The sequence below is a fragment of the Bufo bufo genome, chromosome 7, assembly GCF_905171765.1.
Source record: "Bufo bufo chromosome 7, aBufBuf1.1, whole genome shotgun sequence".
NCBI lineage: Eukaryota > Metazoa > Chordata > Amphibia > Anura > Bufonidae > Bufo > Bufo bufo.
This window is the reverse complement of record NC_053395.1, coordinates 14,281,365-14,298,180: the sequence shown is the minus strand read 5'-3', so window position 1 is coordinate 14,298,180 and position 16,816 is coordinate 14,281,365. Positions and strand designations below refer to the sequence as shown.

At 46.2% G+C, this 16,816-nt stretch overlaps 1 protein-coding gene across 8 annotated transcripts in view; it reads right to left on the bottom strand.

Moving 5' to 3' along the window:
- Window positions 1-10,104: 10,104 nt before the first annotated feature.
- The window catches only part of LOC121007497, a 38,860-nt gene continuing 32,148 nt past the window's right edge, over window positions 10,105-16,816 (bottom strand). For 7 of the 8 annotated variants that reach the window (XM_040439447.1, XM_040439443.1, XM_040439445.1 and 4 more), the window contains 3 exons: window positions 16,421-16,768; window positions 14,273-14,587; window positions 11,894-12,392 (listed from right to left, as the gene is read on the bottom strand). In XM_040439447.1, the coding sequence (XP_040295381.1) occupies window positions 12,037-12,392; window positions 14,273-14,587; window positions 16,421-16,768 (1,019 nt within the window). In that variant the 3' untranslated portion in view covers window positions 11,894-12,036. Of the gene's footprint in view, window positions 10,481-11,893; window positions 12,393-14,272; window positions 14,588-16,420; window positions 16,769-16,816 lie in introns of those variants that run through there. The other variant, XR_005780429.1, reaches the window with a different exon arrangement.

The window sequence follows — 16,816 nt, the reverse complement described above, 5'->3', positions numbered from 1 at the left end:
CTTAGGCATTAGAGGGAGCTAGGGAGCCCTAGTTTATATAAGGCCAGTCAGGGAAGTGCAAGGCAGTGTAACCTGATCTAGTGTGGAGTGCAGAAGTCAGTCTAGACCAGAGCTCAGAAGTTTCTAGAGCCTGAGGAAGCTGAGAGAGACAGAGGCAAAGAACAGAGAAGCCAGAGGCACTGAGAGAAACAGAGGAGGTACTTATTTAAGCCATAATCAAGGATATAAAGCCAGACTTGGGTTAATGGGCCTTGGTGAAGAATTGCTACATTCCAGGAACAGACAGAGTTAGAGTGCTAGCTCCTTTGCTGTGAATCCTGTATTTAACACTCTGTAATTACCCTGCTGTACTGAATTGCCTGCATCGACCGAATTGCAAAATCGACTGTATGCTGAGGAACTGCGTTTCCAATATTGTCTCTGCCTGCAAACTACTAAAGTTGAAGTTCTGTTTTAACACCACGTTTCCTCAAATTATTCCTGCATCCGCAAACGGCGTGCCACCGTTTACTTGGCACTGGCGTCACGAACTATTCCTACCTATACCTGCCCTTGCAGAGAGTCAGCTGTACCAGGTTAGTGTATATTGCACTACTACACTCAGAAACACCTACTACGCACAACTTGAGTACACTGCACCTCTCCAACCCCCCCCCCCCCCCCCCAACCACCACTCATATACTTCAGCTGAACCCTCGGAAATTTGCTTCTTCAGCGATTAACTGATATTTCCATCATTCTAAAGGGGGAAAACGGACCTGTGTGGTACAGGAGAAGGAGGGTGACACATTTCTTTGTGAAGTCCATTTCTAACCGGGATTCTGTCCAGTATATCACATCTTCTGCAAATCCTCATTCATTTGTGGGATCTGCTTCAACTATAGAAACGTGAGAAGCTAAAAACACCCAGGCGGGAAATTCTCCCTTTGTTTATTAAACTCTTATCTCCGTGCAGGATAAGGACGCAGTCTATTTGATCTTGTGTGTTTCATAACTTGTGAATGTACTTTTATGTGTCTAATACATTTCTGTAATCTCTGCACTTGTACCCCATTCCCGGATTATAATGTACACGTATATGATGGTGATCGCACAGAAGCTGAGCCATGATCACCCTCTATGATTGACAGCTGCCCACCAACACTAATACCCAGGATCGGAGACAGCTAGGGTCCCAGCCATTGTGCACCACAATCAATCAAGTGTGGCCGGACTGGAGGGCGTAGCCTTAGGGTAGGCCAGCATGACGAGGTGGGGCGGCGGCGAGTTAGGATAGGGGGGATAAGAGTTTTTTAGAAGTAAGGGCGGAGGGAAAAGAGGTGAGGTCTTAAATAGTTAGAAGAAAGGGGAGAAGAGGCCATTTTAGAGTTGCAAGCAGTAGGTAGAGATAGTGCAGAGTTTTAACCTGAGCTTACCGTCATGTCCGAGGTCGAGGAGTTGATTAGGCCGCTCAGGTCGAGAGCGGAGGCACAGGGCCCGCAATGGTTGCAGGCGCAGCTTCAAGGCCTGCTAGGAGTTGATAGGAGAGAGGAATGTGGGGTTGGGCCCTTGCAGCAGGAGATGCAGGGGCAGGCTGGAGAGCCTTAGCGGACAGCAGGACACTGGCCCCATCCCCTTCTGTTCCGGTGCTGGCGGGGTACCGGATTTTGGAAACGGGCAGCAGGACGCTGGTCCTGCGGCATCCGGAAGCAGCAGCAATGCATCTACCCCTCCCCCGCTAGGATTGGCATCGTTGGTCAGCACTGGCTCTCAACTGATGGCAACCGGATCCGTGGTTGGACGAGCTGTGAGATCTGCGACTGGAAGGGACTCTGGAGTTCCGGCTGATGGGATCACAGCGCCCAGGCAGTCTGGTGAGTTCAACTGGGGACCCTTATTATCTATATTTAGTGCCCTGGGGGGGGGAACCCGGGGGAGTTAGGGCGGGGGCTTTTTACCGTGTTGGGGGGCTTCGTGTCAACTGTTTTAATTTGGACAGGGCTAAAAAAAGATGATGGTAAGAGAGAGGAGGATGAAAAGCTGGCTACAAGCCTTCGCCATATTTGCGAGTAATATTGGGGAGAAAGAGCCCGAATGCTGTTCGGTGCTTTTCTGTTATCAAGACGCGATCGGCCAGGTGTACCGGGTTTATGGCGGTCAAGCTTGGTTACGATATGATGAGCAATTTCGCCAGCGGAAGGCAGTGCGTCCCAATATTCTTTGGGATCATAAGGACATTGCGTTGTGGCTAAAAGTCACAGTGCAGGGGAGAACAGGTCAGTCCTTTCGGGGGGATACAGGGGGGGCTGGTCAAACCTCGTTTCATACAGCGTCGGCCAAGGGACTGTGCTTCCTGTTTAACAAGGGGGGATGTAAGTTCGGTGCGAAGTGCAAATTTAAGCATGAGTGCACTTAGTGGGGGATCACATGGAGCGAACCAGTGTTTTAGAGGCGTCCGGCAAAGAGGTGGGGATGGTACTTAAAAAGGGGCTGACGCCAGTACGGCTGGACGTTATGGGGCCATTTCTAGATAGGTATCCCAATGTGGGTGCGGCACGTTTGTTACGGGAGGGGTTTCAGTCCGGTTTTCGTATCCCCTTTATCCCGGGAGGGGGGGGTGGTTTTGGTTAAAAAGAATTTGCGTTCGGCGTTGGAGCACAAGGAGGTAGTAATGGAAAAGCTGTTTCGAGAGGTGAGGCTGGGGAGAATGGTGGGGCCATTCGCGGAACCCCCAGTGTCGGATTTGCGGTTGTCCCCACTGGGGGTTGTGCCCAAGAAGGAGCCGAACAAATTTCGGCTCATTCATCATTTGTCATACCCTAGAGGGACGTTGGTCAATGATGGGATAGATCCCGAACTTTGTTCAGTGGTTTATACGTCATTTGACGCGGCTGTAGGGTGGGTTAACAAATTTGGCAAAGGGGCATTATTGGCAAAAACAGATATAGAGGCGGCTTTTCCGTTACTGCCGATACATCCGGACTGCATGCACCTGCTGGGTTGTTTTTGGGAAGAAATTTTTTTTGTGGATAGATGCCTCTCTATGGGGTGTTCACTGTCGTGCGCATATATTGAATCTTTCAGTTCCTTTTTAGAATGGGCGGTGACGGATGTGGCAGGATGCACTTCGGTTATCCATTATTTAGATGACTTCTTGTGCATAGGCCCACCAGACTCGGCAGTGTGCTCTTTATTGCTGCACACACTAGAGGCGGTGTTTGTGCGTTTCGGAGTCCCGCTGGCACCAGAAAAAACTGTGGGCCCGGCCACCGAACTCTGTTTTTTAGGGATCATTATTGATACCGAAAGGATGGAGGGTCAGTTGCCATCAGACAAATTGGAGGATTTAAAGCTTGCGGTGAAGCGGGCACAACATGTGAGTAAGATACAATTACGGGATTTGCAGTTGATGTTGGGCAAGCTGAATTTTGCCTGTCGGATAATCCCGATGGGTAGAGGTTTTTTTGCGGCTTTTGGCAATGGCGACTTTAAAGGTGTCTGCACCGCATCACTTCATTCGTTTGGGTAGGGAGTTACGGGCAGATCTAGCAGTTTGAGGTTTCTTTTTGGCATCTTACAACGGGCCGATGATGGATTGTTTTGATTTCTAATTATTCTTGGATGCGGCAGGTGGGACGGGGTTTGGAGTCTATTGTGGGGGGCAATGTGCGTGGAGAAATGGCCAGCGGAGTGGTTCTCCAGGGGTTGGGTTCGCAATCTGGCTTTGCTTGAGCTCTTTCCAATCCTAGTGTCGGTTTTCTTGTGGGGAGAGAGATTTCGCAATAGGAAAGTGCGTTTCCATTGCGACAATCTGAGTGTAGTGCAGTCAATCAATTCATTGTCGGCATCGTCGCCACAGGTAGTTCAGTTGTTGCAATGTTTGGTCCTTGAGTGTCTGGCGTTGAACGCTTGGGTGGTGGCAGTTCATGTTCCAGGGGTTCAGAACTGTATAGCTGACGCACTTTCTCGTTTCCAGTGGGAGCATTTTCGGATGCTGGCGCCGGAAGCGGAGGAATACCCCTTGTTCTGTCCAACCTTTCTATGGGAGCTGCTGGAGGAGCGGTTGCAGGGTTGATCAGATCGTCGTTGGCCCCAAGGACGTGGGATTCGTATGCTAGGGCTTGGGAGGATTGGAAGGGTTGGTGTCAAACGATAGGAGTGGATGTTGAAGGTGTGGGGGTTGAGCTGGAAGCCCCTATGTTATTGTATATTGGGCACGGTAGGGATGAGGGTTGGTCGTTAGCCAAGATAAATAAAATAATAGCTGGTTTAGTCTTTGGTTTTCGTTTACGGGGATTAAGGGACGTTACAAAATGTTTTCTGGTGAGTCTGGCATTGCAGGGTTGGAGGCGGAAGATTGCAGGCATCCGGTGTCCTTTGCATTACTGTTGGACATGGGTAGACAGGTAGGGGCAGTATGCCGGTCAGTGTTTGAGGGTCATTTGTTTAAGCTTGCGTCTTCATTAGACCTCTTTGTGGCATTGCGATTAGGGGAATTAGTTAGCGACAATGTACGTGGAGTGGGCGGGTTGCTGCAGGAGGACGTTGATTTGTACCCCGATAGGGTGGACTTTAGATTACGCCGTTCGAAGACGGATGTTAACGGGAAGGGGTATAAGATTTCCAAGTTGTGAGATGTGCCTAGTGCGTTGTTTAAGAGATTTTAGGTTAGTGAGGAAGGGGAGTTCCTTGCCGCTTTTGATTCACGAGGATGGTTCTTTGCTGTCCCGCTACCAGTGTCTGGCGGTGTTTTGCCAGTGTCTCGCCAGCTTGGGCTTGGATCGGGCGGGTTATACAGGGCACTCTTTTCGCATAGGTGCCGCCACTGAGGCTGCCAAGCACGGAGTGGGTGATGAAGTGGTCAAGAGGATTGGTCGGTGGGAGTCTCTTCGTTTCAGTTCTTATGTACTCACGGCTCACCTTTAAGGATTATGTAGTTTTGGTTTGCCTGTTGTAGTTTAATGTTCGTCCCCTAAGGAACTGGCCGGCTAATGGGGATGGTTCTCTCTTTTTTCTTTTTTCTCATTACAGATCGGTGCCCGGCGTTAGTGTGGATACTGGGCCATTCCTTTGTTTTTTGGGGAGCGTTGAGAGCGGCAGTGAGGCAGGAGGGGCGACAGCTTGGCTTCGCAAGAGAGGTAGCACTGATATGTTGGTTAGGAAAGAGAGGCATGGTGTGGAGTAGTGTGTTACCGGAGATACACAGGTTTGTGCGGCTAGATAGAGCCCCTGATGTGTTGGTCCTTCATGTGGGGGAAAATTATTTGGGGGCACGATCTTTTCGTGAGCTAATTATGGACATAAAATTTGATTTGCTGAGGATCTGGGCCTTATTCCCGGGAATTGTCACGGTTTGGTCTGATATGGTCCACAGCCCACAGGCATGTGTGGAGGGGTGCTCGGTCAGCGGACCGGGTGAACAAAGCCAGGATAAAGGTGAACCGGGCAATAGGGAGGTTCATGGCTAGAAATGGAGCCGTGGCTGTGAGACATGCTGAGTTAGAACAGGGGATTGGTGCTTTCTGGAGGAGTGATGGTATTCATCTTAACGTAATTGGAATCGATCTCTGGTGCATAGGTCTGCAAGGGGGCATAGAGGCGGCTTTGGGGGTGTGGAGAGACGCCTAGGCATAAGGTGTTAAGCCTGTGCGTTCGTGGTGGCGGGAGGTCCTCTGAGTTGGTGGAATATCAGGTTCTGGAGGATGGGAGGGCTCCATAGTTGGGGCTGGACTCCCATGGTAGTATTTTCGTGGCAGGTTTTGCTCCATCAGTGGTGCCTCCGAGCTGGCGCTCATCAGCTGGGGGCAAGATGGAGTACCACGTGGAGGAGGAGTTGAACAAAAACTGTTGGAGCTTCGAGGACCTCCCTCGTCATTATTTTATATGTTACACATATGTTGGATATCATATGCGGTTGCATATGGGTTAGTTGTTAAAATATGTTATTTAAAACTTAAAAAAAGTGTTATACATTTTATAATAAACGGTGGCCAATTCAAATCCAACCTGGTGTCATGTGTAGTTATTGGGTCAATGGGGTGAGGGTGGTAGGGTGGTAGGGTGCAAGCAACGAGCTTGATCGACACTACCTTCGTTAAGATAGATTTTGTCCTGTCCCTGTCAGCACCTTCAACATAATCTCCGGGGCTAACTGGGAAATCGGGACAACCCTGATCCTGGCAATCCAGTCAGAATGATTGTAAAGGCTTAATTTAAATAAAGCGAAAAGAAAAAATACAAATGATGGAATTTGTTATACAATTTTATTTTTTCGAGGTTAAAATATATATATATATATACGCTTATTCTGTATCCCAGTTATACATTTACCGCTTTTTATGCTATCTAAAAAATTTCTAAGGCCTCTTTCACACGAGACGTGACGGATTAGGTCCGGATGCGTTCAGTGAAACTCGCACCATTTTGCAAGCAAGTTCAGTCCGTTTTGTCTGTGATTACGTTCAGTTGTTCAGTTTTTTCCGCGCGGGTGCAATGCGTTTTGATGCGTTTTTCACGCGCGTGATAAAAAACTGAAGGTTTAAAAAACAACATCTCTTAGCAACCATCAGTGAAAAACGCATCGCATCTGCACTTGCTTGCGGATGCAATGCGTTTTTCTTTGAAGCCCTAATCACTTCTATGGGGCCAGGGCTGAGTGAAAAACGCAGAATTTAGAACATGCTGCGTTTTTCACACAATGCAGAACTGATGCATGAAAAAAAAACAAAAAAAACGGTCATGTACACAGATCCATTGCTATGAATGGGTCAGGATTCAGTGCGGGGGCTACGCATTGCACCCGCGTGGAAAACTCGCTCGTGTGAAAAGGGGCCTAAAAAATTTAAAGGGGTTCTTCGGGCTTTTAATATTGATGACCTATCCTCAGGATAGGTCATCAATATCAAATTGGCGGGGGTCCGACATCCGGCACCCCCGCCGATCAGCTGTTTGAAGAGGAGGTGTTCGCCGTGCCAGCGCTGCCTCCTCTTCACTGTTTATCTTCTCGTCGTCGCCTCTGCAGCGGTGAGCAGGTGTAATTACACCCAAGCAGTCATTTCAATGGGACGGATCGCTCCTATACAAGTGTATGGGAACGATCCGTTCTGCGCATGCACCCAGTGCAGTTTTGATTGGACGAATCAACAACCACTTGGCAGCTGTTCTGTGCCTGCAGCGGAGTATTCCACCCCCACTATTCGCCACAACCTCAAAACTCATGCAGTAAAATATGTAGCGGAGCTGCTGTATTCATAGGTTGCGGGGGGGAAAGTGGGTTTTCAATGCTGATGAAGCGGAAACGAGCGCTGGGTGTAAATAAAACGGGAAAGCGCTTGCAGATGCAGCTACAGGGCCAAAAAAACTGAAAAAAACCATCTAAGCCACAGGAAGATGTTGGAAGGTCGGACATGGTGCCTGAAGATCAGACATTTCCAGAAGAGGGGCCCTGGATGGTCATGAATCTGAGGACTCTCTGGTGCGCACGGTGGATTGCACAGCCCCAATGCTTGGGTTGCTAAGTACAGATTTTAGCACAAAGGTTGGATTAATTCCTAAACCTATGTTACTAATTCTAGAAAGTGGCCCTCCGCTTTGCTCACGGCATTTGTCACCAGTATATGCTTCTTAAGATAGGACAAAAAAATGGTGACAGACTCTTTTAAAGAACATGGCTAAAAGTGTGGCATCGTGAGGGTCAAAAGGCTGAGATCGGAGTTTTCTCTGGTTGTCTTCTCTCAAGTCACCCCTTTGCAGGGGATCATGTGGGCACAACTGCTGTGCGCCCAGGATCAAAGGCTGTTCTGTCCCCAGATTCAGATCCAGTTGTTTCTGTCTGTTTAGCAATTGACATTGCATTTAACTGTGTTGTAATTCATTTGCATTACATTGTGTGGTAACAGCACCATCTATTGATGAGTTTAGGTATTTCACCCAGCCTGTTTTTCTCTATGCATTATGGGAGTCCCAGGGCATTGTGGGTAGTTCCTGGTTCTTGCTAGTCTTGTTCTGGTAGAGCAAGCAGCCACCATCTTATGTCTCAGGAGCCACACACTCTCACTGGTTTTCCTGCCACATCATCTGTTATTCAGCCTGTTTTTGAGCATAGTCGGTAAGAGCACTATCTATGTGTCATTTAATGCAGTTTATTATGTTTATTGTATCTGATAGCTCACTATCATTGTATTATCTCATATACTGAATGTATAGCAGATTATTCTGTGTCTTTTGCCATGTACCATGGATATTTATATTCTAAAATACTACTGTTTTATTCTGTAGTTTCACCTTTCCTGTCAGTCTACGAGCAATAAAGAGAACCTTAAAGCTGAACAGTCTCTTTTCCTCAGAGGACAGAAGGTTTAGCTACATGTCAGATTACACACGGTGCTAACGTGTATGAGGACAGTATAAAGGCTATAAACTAATGGTGCCGGGCACTGTTCTCAGATGGCACAAAGGGGTAACCATTGCAGTTCTCTTACAATAGATCCACAAATCCTCCATGAATTACACCTGCTGCTTTCTAGTTATTCATAGCCATCGTCTGCATGATTGGTAATGACAATGTCCACCACAGCTGCAGTCATAATGTATATTATACATGGATAAGTCCTGACAGAAACAAATACAAAGCGCCAAGCGCTACCCAGAGCAGTACAACCCGATGGAAGTCATGGGAGCTAGTAGGTATTGTTCTCACCTTATGGGGTTGTGAGGAGTCATAAACGTAAGTGTACTGGAGAGATACTGATACTCGCTCAGCTCTAATCATAGGGGACCATAAGGAGCCTCAGAAGGAAATTAGGACTCCAGCGCTCTTCCAGTAGAAATAAAATCTTGCTCTATCTGTTCTTTCTCTTCAGATGTATATGACATTTTTTTGAACAGATAGAGCAAGATTTTATTTCTACTGGAAGAGCGCCGGAGTCTTAATTTCCTTCTGAGGCACCTTCTGGTCCCTTAGGATCTTTCCTTCTCTATTACACTGAGTCCTTTACATGACCAGGCACCTATGTGCCCTAAAGTGCAGAGACAGAACTGATACTCACCTCCCCGATCCTCTGCTGCTCCCATTCTGATGCTAACTGGGTCCTCGTTTGTCTCTCCTCGGTTTGGTCTCAACACACAGGAAACTCCAGGAACGGCCCACAGAGATGGCATTTTCTGGACTGGGAAAGAGAAACCAGTGGGGACCAGTAAGTGGTAGAACATTATTATGCGCTGTTGGACAACCCCTTTAACCACACTTGTCATGAAGCCCGGGTATTACGTATTTTCTTCATGCGGTATTATTTCTTAATAGTGGCCCTCTCTAAATAACAGGAATCCTCCCATACCCCCCCCATGTGGACCCGATATGTGCAGGCATTGTGATTACTGTGCACAACATTAGGGGATTTTCCTGATTTGTGTTGTGTAATTGCTTAGGTTATTATCAGCTCCCTGGCTGAGCCTTTTCTTATATTACTGTGTTTTAATGGCCTTTGTACCGTTATAAAATTGTACACTTCTCTATATTCTTATCTTATACTCAATCGGCCTGATTCATTCCATGGAAGAGTGTCCTTTTGGACTCACGTGAGTATACGTTGTTTTACCTTTCTTTTCAACTTTGTAGGAAAGCTGCTATGCAGTAGGCCACTGCGTAAAATGCGGTATACCTTGTAGCCTTCGGTCGGACGTATACGCTTCAGATCCCTCTGATGGAAATCTTGAGCACAGTGTGCACGCAGCCTTACACATTCAGCTGTGGTCTCCGTACGGACAAGAATAGGACCTGCTCTATAAATTGCGGAACGGCCACACGGATGCTCAAAAAATAGACCTTGTACGCTCTTTAGTTCTAGCTGCTAAATCAGTTATTCCTCGACTTTGGAAACACCCCCCCCCCCCCCCCCCCACTATACTAGAATGGTTCCAGGAAATAATGTCCTTGCAGAGAATAGATAAACTGATGGCTGACTCTAAGAACACGTAGCACTCCTATGGAGTTACGTGGAGACCATGGTTGGAATTTGTCGCCTCTCCAGACTTCCTCACCTACGCATAGTCTCCCCTCTGGGATGGTTCCCAAAACTCACACCTTTTGGTCTGCGAACCTATTTATCTTCTCGGGACCCTGTCGAATGGGCATCCGACACAGGGAGACAACCCCCTATTTTTATCGACTATGTAGTTAGTTTCCTATGGATAATGATCACCTCTGTGGAGTTTTAAGCGATGTTACTGTCCCATCCTGTTTTACCTGGGAATATTGCGATTTCATTTTTCCTATTGGAACCTAGAGTAATGTATTGCTCTTGTCGTGCTTACCCAACATATCTGATGTCCCGAGGCTTATTACTTGTATTGTAGTAATTAGTGTTGAGTGAATCGAAGTGAAACAAATTGACTTTGATCAAACTTTCAGGAAAAATTTCATTCACCACGAAGCCGAATTTCCTTGTGTTATTGGCTGCTACTGCCGGCCACCGTCGCTGGATATCATTTTAATTATACTGATCTAGAGAATAAAGCTAACAGGTCAGTTTTACTGTATAGCGAATGTTGTGAAAACAAAACCCATACAACTATAGCGGTGTTTTTTTTTTTTTCTAATTCCACCTAATTTTGGAAATTTTACACTTCATTGTGTGTAGTAAATGGCGCCATTAAAAAGTACAACTTGTCCCACACAAAAAAAGCTGTGAACGGAAAAATAAAAAAGTTATGGCTCTGGGGAGTGAAAAACAAAAATGCAAAAACAGAAAATCGCCCAGAGTAGAAAGGGTTAATGGCCTGAGCTATTAAATTATCACATTAATTAAAGGAGTTATCCGGGAATTTATATTGATACCTATCCTCTGATCAGGACCCTCTGCGGATTACCTGTTAGAGGAGGCCAGCCCTCTGTGAGCGCCGCGGCCTCTTCCTAGATCATGTGATGTTACCGTACATCAGTCACATGGTCTAGTTACAGCTCATTCAAGTCAATGGAGCTGAGCTGCAATACCAAGCACAGCCACTATACGATGTACGGCACTGTGCTTGGTAAGGTGCCAGGAGCTGACTGCTCTTGCCAAGATCCGGTGAGCACGGCTGCTCCCTGAAACAGCTGATTGGTAGGGGTCTGTGTCCTGGCAGGGAGCCTCGGTGCTCACCGCAGCTCTGGCAAGTGCTGCCAGCTCCGGCACCTTACCAAGCACAGCGCCGTACATTGTATAGTGGCAGTGCTTGGTATTGCACTAAGGATAGGTCATCATTATCAATTCGTGGATAACCCCTTTATTTGGCACTGTGACCACTGTAGCCGCTCCCTAGATGAGGATCCTAATCTGGGTTCCCTCGCTGGGTGGGCAGTCCAGTTGTTGTGAAACTACAATTCCCAGCTTCTACATTTGCTCAGTTGTTCATGAAACACTCATGGAATTGAATGGAGCATGATGAGTTTGCTGACCTTTGCTGTATTCTGTATTTTACAAACCTGACAAACCCTGTAACCTTTTCTGAATGCAGTTATTTTTTCTTTTTCCAATTAAAAAGTTGCTTTAAAATTGCTAATCAGGGAACGAAAGAGGAAAGAAAGAAGCGGTCCAGACTCCCTAAATGATACATACACTGTGGTAGCGATAAACCCTAATCCAGAGTTTGAAAGTTTCAAGTACTCACGATTGCCGAAAAATAGGTTTGTGAAGGTCCACACAACTTCTTCCCGTGATGTTGAAGACTGACGCTTGATTAACAAGGAAAGACGCCGTATGGACCTGCAAAAACTGCATCGTCTGAACGGCGGTTTATATGTATCATTTGTATTGTTTTCTCATCCTTGCGTTCTAAGAATAACCTTTGTTGTTTTAACTTTTATTTTTAAATATTTTAAAAAAAATTATTTACTCTAATGCCAGCAATGAACATTTTTACTACTTTTTCACAATTCTGTCATACAGTAGTGGTTATATCTCTCTCTGTATTCTGAGAGCATCACTTTTAATCTCCGTTGACTTAGGTTTCTAAGAGTTGTCTCTTTCGATAAGACCTTTTAGGTGCATAAATAGAAAAATGTTGCTGAAATCCAGGTTTCTAATCACCAGGCCTGGATATATGGAGGGGTCCGGTGCTTTTCTCTATCGGATGTTCCAGGCTGGGATGCTCCACCCTACAGATAAATTCGGACCCTTCGTCCTTCTCCGCATCTGGAGTAAACCATAAAGTTGCTGTACAGCCGAATGTCTTGTTTTTCATTTCAGGTGGAGAAACCTCAGTAGTGATGTCCTCAGAGTCCTGCACTGCAGACACAGCTCCATCTTGCTTCTTATACCAGGACACGGTCAGTTTGTTGGGAAAAAAGTTGTAAATCCGACACATCATCCTGGTTCTTTCATTATCTATCAACCAGAGAACAAATATATCTTCCACAAATGGGGTCCAGGGCAAATCTGTGAGGGAGAAGACAGAAGAGATGGATTACTATTTCCAATATCCAAAATCAGTTCTTAGTTTCTGTTGTCTATGTCATAACGGTCATGGCAGTGCACAGATGTGAAGTCCTGGGTATGTGAGACCTTTATTACAAATCTCTTGAGGCAAGCCAAGAAAAAAATAGTTCCAGATGTATTTCCTCCATTTTTAGTAGTAGATATTGTCCCCCCATCTCTCTCCCCTACCATCAGAGAATTATGTCCTCATTCTAGGCACCTCAAATGTCCTCTGTCGTCACAGCAGGGCAGCATCAGATCCATGCATTTGGCATGAACCCAGTGAGCAAAACCCAGTCCTCCGGGCTGGGTTTACGGACTTTGGTTGCTGCATGCGACTGAAACTCCCCCACCCACGAAAGCCTGTGGGTACACGATTGATGACCTATAGAGTGGCCATTGGCCACCATGGGATGGCAGAATTTCGGTCTTAGAGGTCCACCAGGGGATTCACCTGTTCCACTGGGGGCCAGTCTGAGCCCGGTTCAAACCTTTCTTCTCATAGAAATGAGCGCTCAGTTTAAGGGTCAATTCACACATCCGTAGAATGTGTCCGCACATTAATTCTCTATGGGGCAGGAATGGATGCGGACAGCACACAGTTGCGGACAAGAATAGGCAGTTCTATGGGGGTGCCGGCTGGGTGTATTGCGGGTCTGCAATACACTATGGACGTGTGAATGGACCCTAAGGCCCCTTTCACACGGGCGAGTATTCCGCGCGGATGCGATGCGTGAGGTGAACGCATTGCACCCGCACTGAATCCGGACCCATTCATTTCTATGGGGCTGTTCAGATGAGCGGTGATTTTCACGCATCACTTATGCGTTGCGTGAAAATCGCAGCATGCTCTATATTCTGCGTTTTTCATGCAACGCAGGCCCCATAGAAGTGAATGGGGTTGCGTGAAAACCGCAAGCATCCGCAAGCAAGTGCGGATGCGGTGCGATTTTCACGCATGGTTGCTAGGTGACAGTCTATTCACTGTATTATTTTCCCTTATAACATGGTTATAAGGGAAGATGATAGCATTCTGAATACAGAATGCTTAGTAGGTGATCAATTGAGGGTTAAAAAAAAATAAAAAAATTAACTCACCTTCTCCTCTTGTTCGCGTAGTTCCCGGTCTCTTCTTTACTTCTTAAAAGATGAAAATACCGGCTAGGACCTATGGTGACGTCAGATCACATGCTCCAATCACATGGTCCATCACCACGGTGATGTACTATGTGATTGGAGCATGTGATCTGACGTCACCAAAGGTCCTTTAGCCGACAGCTCATCATTAAAGAAGTAAAGAAGAGACCGGGAAGTACGCGAACAAGAGGAGAAGGTGAGTTAATTTTTTTATTTTTTTTTAACCCTCAATTGATCACCTACTAAGCATTCTGTAATCAGAATGCTATTATAAGGGAAAATAATACAATCTACAGAACACTGATCCCAAGCCCGAACTTCTGTGAAGAAGTTCGGGTTTGGGTACCAAACACGCGCAATTTTTCTCACGCGAGTGCAAAACGCATTACAATGTTTTGCACTCGTGCGGAAAAATCGCGGGTGTTCCCGCAACGCACCCGCACATTTTCCCGCGACGCCCGTGTGAAAGAGGCCTAAGAGATTGAGGCATACGTTTTGCAGTCCAGTATGATGCTTGAAAATATAAAAGGAATAAGCATTGTACATCTGGATAAGGATGTAAAGATGTCGCCTACAATGCAAATCACTAGAGCAAGCTGTGCAGACACTGAACAAGCAGGGGGTGCTGGGGGATTTCAGCTTCACTAGTAAGGGTTGCAAGCAGAATGATACACATGGCAGTTTAGTGCTGTATCGGCTCTCACCTCTCACACACAACATCCTGGTCTCAGGTCCGTCCATGGACTCGTGCTCCCAGGTTACATACGCTTTATACTGGGGATCTCCAAAGCTCGGTGCAAATAGACAACATTCACTGATTACATCGAACAATGAATCTTCCCGTTCTGTCAACGTTTCTGTGTGTCTCGTCCCCCTCTTCACCCCTTCTCTGAGGTCCTCCTCCCCATGATGCCACTTCACCTTGATGTCTTTTGGGTAAAAAGTCTTAAGATGCAAGGAAAACCGAATCGACATATGCTCAAGCAGCGTCTTCCCTATTGACTCCAGCTGAGGTTTTGCTGTGAAGATGAGAACATAAAGGAAATAACGTTACAAAAATTGCAGCAAAAAAAAACAAATGTAAATGTACACAAAGCGTGTGAGCTCCTGTGGTATATTTTCCACCGCAGATTTACATTTATTTGTCATTCATATTGCGGCAGATGTTGTCCTACGCATTGCATTAATAGCCGCTGCAGGTCACTTTCTGTTGCAATTTTTTTTCTGCAGCAAATGGATGATGTAAAAAAAACAAATCTGATACCAGTTTGCTGGTACTGTGATACACGGTGGATTTTCTGCCAGAATTTCCGCAGCCTAAAATCTGTAGTGTATCCACCACGTGTGAACATCACCTAACAGACCCTGTCTTCACTGTATTATCTAATACCTATCTTGGGAAGAGGATAAACACTGTTCAAGACGGGCATCGCAGTGCAGGGATGAATGAGGCCGTATCTGAGAATTCGCCATGTCGTTTCAGTCAGAGACGATAGCTTGGTGATTAGTGACTATGTGCTGTGTTCTCGGTGTAAGGTATTAGTGATAAGCGGCATGAGCTATATTCCAATTTGCTATATTTTATGAATATTTGGGCGAATATTCGTCATATATTCCCGAATTCGAGATTATTTTCTTAATTGCGAAAAATTGTCAATGTAATATTCGCGTAATGCGCGTGAAATACAGGCGTGGGTCACTTTTTGCTACATTTTCCAAGCTGCTAGAAGTTTCCTGAGACTGGAGAAAATGGTTGGCACGGCAGAACATTAAAGATGGCTTTAGATGCAGATAGAGTGCTCCAATATATTCGCCATTGCGGCGCAGGCAAAGGTAAGGGCTTACCTGTGCCTCGCCGGACTTGTGAGTTAAGATGGCAGCCCGCATGTGTTTGCGGGCGAACAATGCGAACTGCCTATGATTGAGATGTCCAGACCTCAGATCGTTTCACACGTTCATCGGGTGATAAGTGGCACCTTCGCACGGGCTGATTATTAAAATGTGGCTTTAGTGACAGATTAGTGCGTTCCATTGAGTTTTCTAGTCTGAGTCGACCCTGATATTGTGGAATTGTCAGCTTCTATATTTTATGAAAAACAAATGCTTTTAGGGAAAATGAGCTAAAAGGAAGAGAGGTCGGCTCTAAAAATTATGTATCTACTCAAAAATCTGGCGGAGTCCAACAGAGCCGCAGTAAGGGACGGTCTTGACCAAACCAGGCACCAACTTCATTATTCAGTAAGTGAATTTGCAACTTTGGACTTTGGGTAAAAACCAGATGATTAATCCACAGAGATTTCATAGCAAAAAATGCATGTGCTACATGTGGATTAGAACCTACCATTAGCCATCTGGCTCCAGGAGAAGTATATGGTGGGTTCAGCATGCATGTTGGTACTTGCATCCCTGGATCCGATGAAAGCCGTAATGGCACCGGACGGGGTTACAAGCAAAGTGTACTTGGCTTGCATGCTGACCTGCATCCCCTGGATTTTATGTGGCTGTCATGGCCCATGAACAGGTAGGAACAAGAGTTAGGGACCACTCATGAGACAACCTTGACGCGGTGAGTGGCTTACTATGCTTTGGCCAAAATATAAACCAATGTCTCATCCAGCATGGAGGGCAGAGTGCTGGATGTAGTGTGCGATCACATTTGCATTTTCCGTTTGTATATGTGCTACATGTGGATTATGCTACGGATGCACTGCGGTTTTTGCCCACTATACACTGAAGATGAAATCCACAGTGAAATCTCCACAACAGAACGTGCATGCTGCATACTGGAAATACTTGACCCCATCCACATATAATGTATGATAATTACATATCAGCGTCTCATAGGACCTCACCCAGCAGGTTGATTCCTCCTGAGCTTTTCTTGATTGCCTCTTCCAGAGAAGGATGTTCTACTCGGCAAATGTATTCTGCCCCCTGGTGGTTTCTCAGTCTAGGCGTCATCATTAGCCTTGCTGTACAGCTGTAGGTGTTGTCGGGATTTTTACTTGATCTGATTTTTGGAAGTGAAACCTCATCAGACTCTTCACATAACTCAAGATTACGATTATTTTTCCTGAACCACTTCACGGCGACGGCGTCCGGGTAATATCCTGATATGTGGCACTGTAGGACAGCGGGGATTTCATGGTATAAACGCTGTGGTGTCTGTATGTCATCGACTACTGGCCTCCAAAGGAAATCTACAGGAGAGAGACATTACATGTGGATATACAAGTGTGAAGATCCCA